Genomic DNA, 1,747 nt, shown 5'->3' with positions numbered 1-1,747 from the left:
TTAGGGAGCGAACTACGTAAGTATCCGCCCTGTGGCTTCTAACTTGGAACGGTGTTCCCGGCACCCCCTTCCACCACGCCCTCTGCTCACACAGAATCTTTGTTTCCGGACGGGTACACAGCCTTGAGGTCGGCCCGCCGAGTGCGGGGTCCGGTTGGCTGGCGGCGGGATCACAACGAGGGGCTCTCTCCTGAGCTTGGAGAGCACTGGCTGGGTTTCCTCCCTAACTACGTTCTTCCTTGGCGCGGTTCCGAACCAGTCCTCGCGGGTGCGCGCAGGAGTACTTCCCGCTGACACCGAGAACGTGCCTCGGCCTTTATATTTACATCTCGTTTGGTTCTTTCTCCCTCCCCGCTCTCTTCGGTAGGATGTTTGTTAAATCCGAGACCTTGGAGTTGAAGGAGGAAGAAGACGTGCTGGTGCTGCTCGGCTCGGCCTCCCCCGCCTCAGCTGCCCTCACCCCGCTGTCGTCCAGCGCCGACGAGGAGGAAGAGGAGGAGCTGGGCGCGTCGGGCGGGGCGCGCCGGCCGCGTGGGGCAGAGGCCGGGCCCGGGGCTCTGGGCGGCTCGCCGGCCGGAGCCGAGGGCTGCCGACCCGCGCGGCTGCTGGGTCTGGTGCATGAGTGCAAGCGGCGCCCCTCCAGGGCGCGGGCGGTTTCCCGCGGCGCCAAGACGGCCGAGACGGTGCAGCGCATCAAGAAGACCCGTAGACTGAAGGCCAACAACCGTGAGCGCAACCGCATGCACAACCTCAATGCGGCGCTGGACGCGCTGCGCGAGGTACTCCCCACGTTCCCCGAGGACGCCAAGCTCACCAAGATCGAGACCCTGCGCTTCGCCCACAATTACATCTGGGCGCTCACCGAGACCCTGCGCCTGGCGGACCACTGTGGGGGTGGCGGCGGAGGCCTGCCGGGGGCGCTCTTTTCCGAGACCGTGTTGCTGAGCCCGGGAGCCGCTAGCGCCTCCCTGAGCAGCAGCGGAGACAGCCCGTCGCCTGCGTCCACCTGGAGCTGCACCAACAGCCCAGCGCCGTCCTCCTCGGCGTCCTCCAACTCCACCTCCCCCTACAGCTGCACTTTATCTCCTGCCAGCCCGGCGGGTTCTGACATGGACTATTGGCAGCCCCCACCTCCCGACAAGCACCGCTATGCACCTCACCTCCCCATAGTCAGGGACTGTATCTAGAACTGCCATCCTTGCTACCCGCGCCAGGCCTTAGTGGGTTCCCGTTCCTGTCCCTGACCAAGCCCTCCTCCCACCCCTCTCCTGTCCCCACTTCTAAGCCCTGGAAACCATCTCACTTCATGGGGCAGATGTAGCCGTTCTGAATCCTGGGTTGTTTGCTGCATTCCTTGTCTAAACTTTTCCTTCCTTCAGACGGTCTCTAATTTATTGACGGTGTGATGGAGCTTATTGTCAAAGAGGATGGTAGAATTTGGGGGGGGGGGGGGCGTTTCTTAAGGCTAAAAAGATGCCGGGAAGCGATGAAGGTGGCGTGTCAAAAGAGTTTGCAGAGCGGACTGACGCTCCTCCCCCTCTCTCTAACGCCAGAAGGACTCGGAGCTGTTCGTGTGAATCTCGCAGGGGGAATGCAACTGGTTCCTCTGATCTCTTCACCTTTGGTTCTACATAGAGATGTTAATGTCGAGTAGAAAGAAATGTATCTTAGCATCTGAATGATTTTACCGGTAATAATATTATCCACAGATTTGCAATGGCTGGCATCTGCTTTATTCCCATTGCTG

General features: G+C 60.7%; 1 protein-coding gene across 1 annotated transcript; it reads left to right on the top strand.

Annotated features, from left to right (window-relative positions):
* The first annotated feature begins 368 nt into the window (after positions 1–368).
* NEUROG2 (neurogenin 2) lies at positions 369–1,438 on the top strand. The gene has a single exon (XM_045798647.2). The coding sequence runs from the start codon at positions 369–371 to the stop codon at positions 1,185–1,187; it is 819 nt and encodes a 272-aa protein (XP_045654603.1). The 3' UTR covers positions 1,188–1,438.
* Positions 1,439–1,747: the final 309 nt, after the last annotated feature.

This window comes from Ursus americanus, chromosome 13 (genome assembly GCF_024610735.1).
Source record: "Ursus americanus isolate L20-20 chromosome 13, mUrsAme1.1.p, whole genome shotgun sequence".
NCBI classification, from domain to species: domain Eukaryota; kingdom Metazoa; phylum Chordata; class Mammalia; order Carnivora; family Ursidae; genus Ursus; species Ursus americanus.
Note: the sequence above shows the minus strand (reverse complement) of the source record. Positions and strands in the feature narration are given on the sequence as shown.